This window comes from Sphaeroforma arctica, assembly GCF_001186125.1.
Source record: "Sphaeroforma arctica JP610 unplaced genomic scaffold supercont1.6164, whole genome shotgun sequence".
Lineage (NCBI taxonomy): Eukaryota > Ichthyosporea > Ichthyophonida > Sphaeroforma > Sphaeroforma arctica.
In genome coordinates, this window is record NW_014034394.1 from 1 (window position 1) to 1,731 (window position 1,731).

A 1,731-nucleotide genomic window follows, 5' to 3' on the forward strand; every position below is an offset into this window, starting at 1 on the left:
ACACATATATATATATATATATTATTATATATATATATATATATGTATATATATATATATATATATACATATATATATATATACGTCCTTGCACATACACACACCCACGCCCACAATTATACATCTATACCATGCCAAGCACATACATTTATACCACTACATATCCACAGTCCCATAGCTGCACAACATATACCTTGCATTTGACAGTGGGGTATTTGCTGTCTGGGTCATGGTCCACATCGAATGATTCCGAAGCGTCTGCTTGGAAGTCCCTGCCAGTCAGCGAGTGCTCGTGACTTACTTCAATGTCTGTCACCAACTGACGATCATCGTCATATGTGGAAAGCCATCGATCTGTGCGATATATGAATATGAATAAATAATGGTGTAAGATATATGGATCTAATAGCAGGTATATGATGAACAGTATAATACATATATAATTGAATATGAATTCTTAACCGTGAATATGTATATATACATATATATATATATATACATATATATATGTCGGATACATGGATCAAATAGCAAGTATATGATGGATAGTATATTACAAAGAAGTAATTGTATATAAATTCTCAACCGTGAATATATATATATATATATATACGATATATGAATCGAATAGCAGGTATATGATGAATAGTATAGTGCAAAATAATTGTATATAAATTCTCAACCGAAGTCGATCACCAAGGGTACAATCTAGCGGATGCGGAGGGTCTGTGCCAGATGTCCTATCTCTCTCAGCTGACCGATCATTCGATCCATAGAATAAGGCTCGAGAGGCAAACTATATGCGCTACTAACTAGAAGCAAGCATTCTAGACAAACAACATCTAAAATGCATAATAAATATTCCGTATATTCCGTATAGACATGGTGTCTATAACACCTCATGTCAGTAGTATAAGCCTGAGGAGAGTTTCTTCCCAGTGCCCTCGATACAGGGTCTGTTCAGGAGAACCCTCCACATTTAACCCAGGAAGAACTCACCGGCATTGAACTCGAACTCCATCTTCGTGATTGGATCGGTCACCACAACCTTGTTGAGATACCATCCTGCACCCGCGCCCGTGCCGTCATGTCCGATTCTGCACAGACCAGTTAGGGGAACGCAAGGTACGTACGGTATTAGTATAGTGATATAGCTGTTGTGCTGTATTGCACAGGCGCGTATAAAAGGTATGTACTGAAGGGCATACGGCCTACCACGGACGTTATACGGCCCTATTATATCGGCTGACTGTGCACTGTCGTGGATTCTCAGTCCAACTACTTCTGGACCCGTGTATTGCAATACAGACGCAGAATAAAACGAAATGACACACAGGCCACGGACTCTATGGCCTTCACAGTGGATGGGCTATGATGACGAAACAACCCCTTACAGGATAATACAGCTCGGCAGTCAGGGATTACCCTCATGTCACTACGGCAGAGCACACTACCGTGCAATAGCGAGTGTCGAACAAAGTATCACACACCTCACGCGATCAATATGCCTCAGATTGGCAGACTTGACCTTGAACTCGTCTCGCTGCCCTCTGGTGAACAGTTCCGATTTGCCGACGTCTATAGCATTCTCTTCGTCCAACATCACAAACCCACTGGTAGTTCCATCGGCACTAAGTAGTAGATCCGAGGAATCAGGGATATGTTTATTTATATATATATACATATACAAATATATACATATATATATACAAATATATACATATATATATA

The 1,731-nt window shown here is 39.7% G+C and overlaps 1 protein-coding gene across 1 annotated transcript; it reads right to left on the reverse strand.

The window, feature by feature from the left end:
• Positions 1-148: 148 nt before the first annotated feature.
• SARC_15468 (hypothetical protein) lies at positions 149-354 on the reverse strand (the record flags this gene model as incomplete). Its single annotated transcript, XM_014290410.1, has 1 exon — positions 149-354. A coding segment is annotated over one exon (206 nt), but the record flags the coding sequence as incomplete, so codon positions are not given.
• Positions 355-1,731: the final 1,377 nt, after the last annotated feature.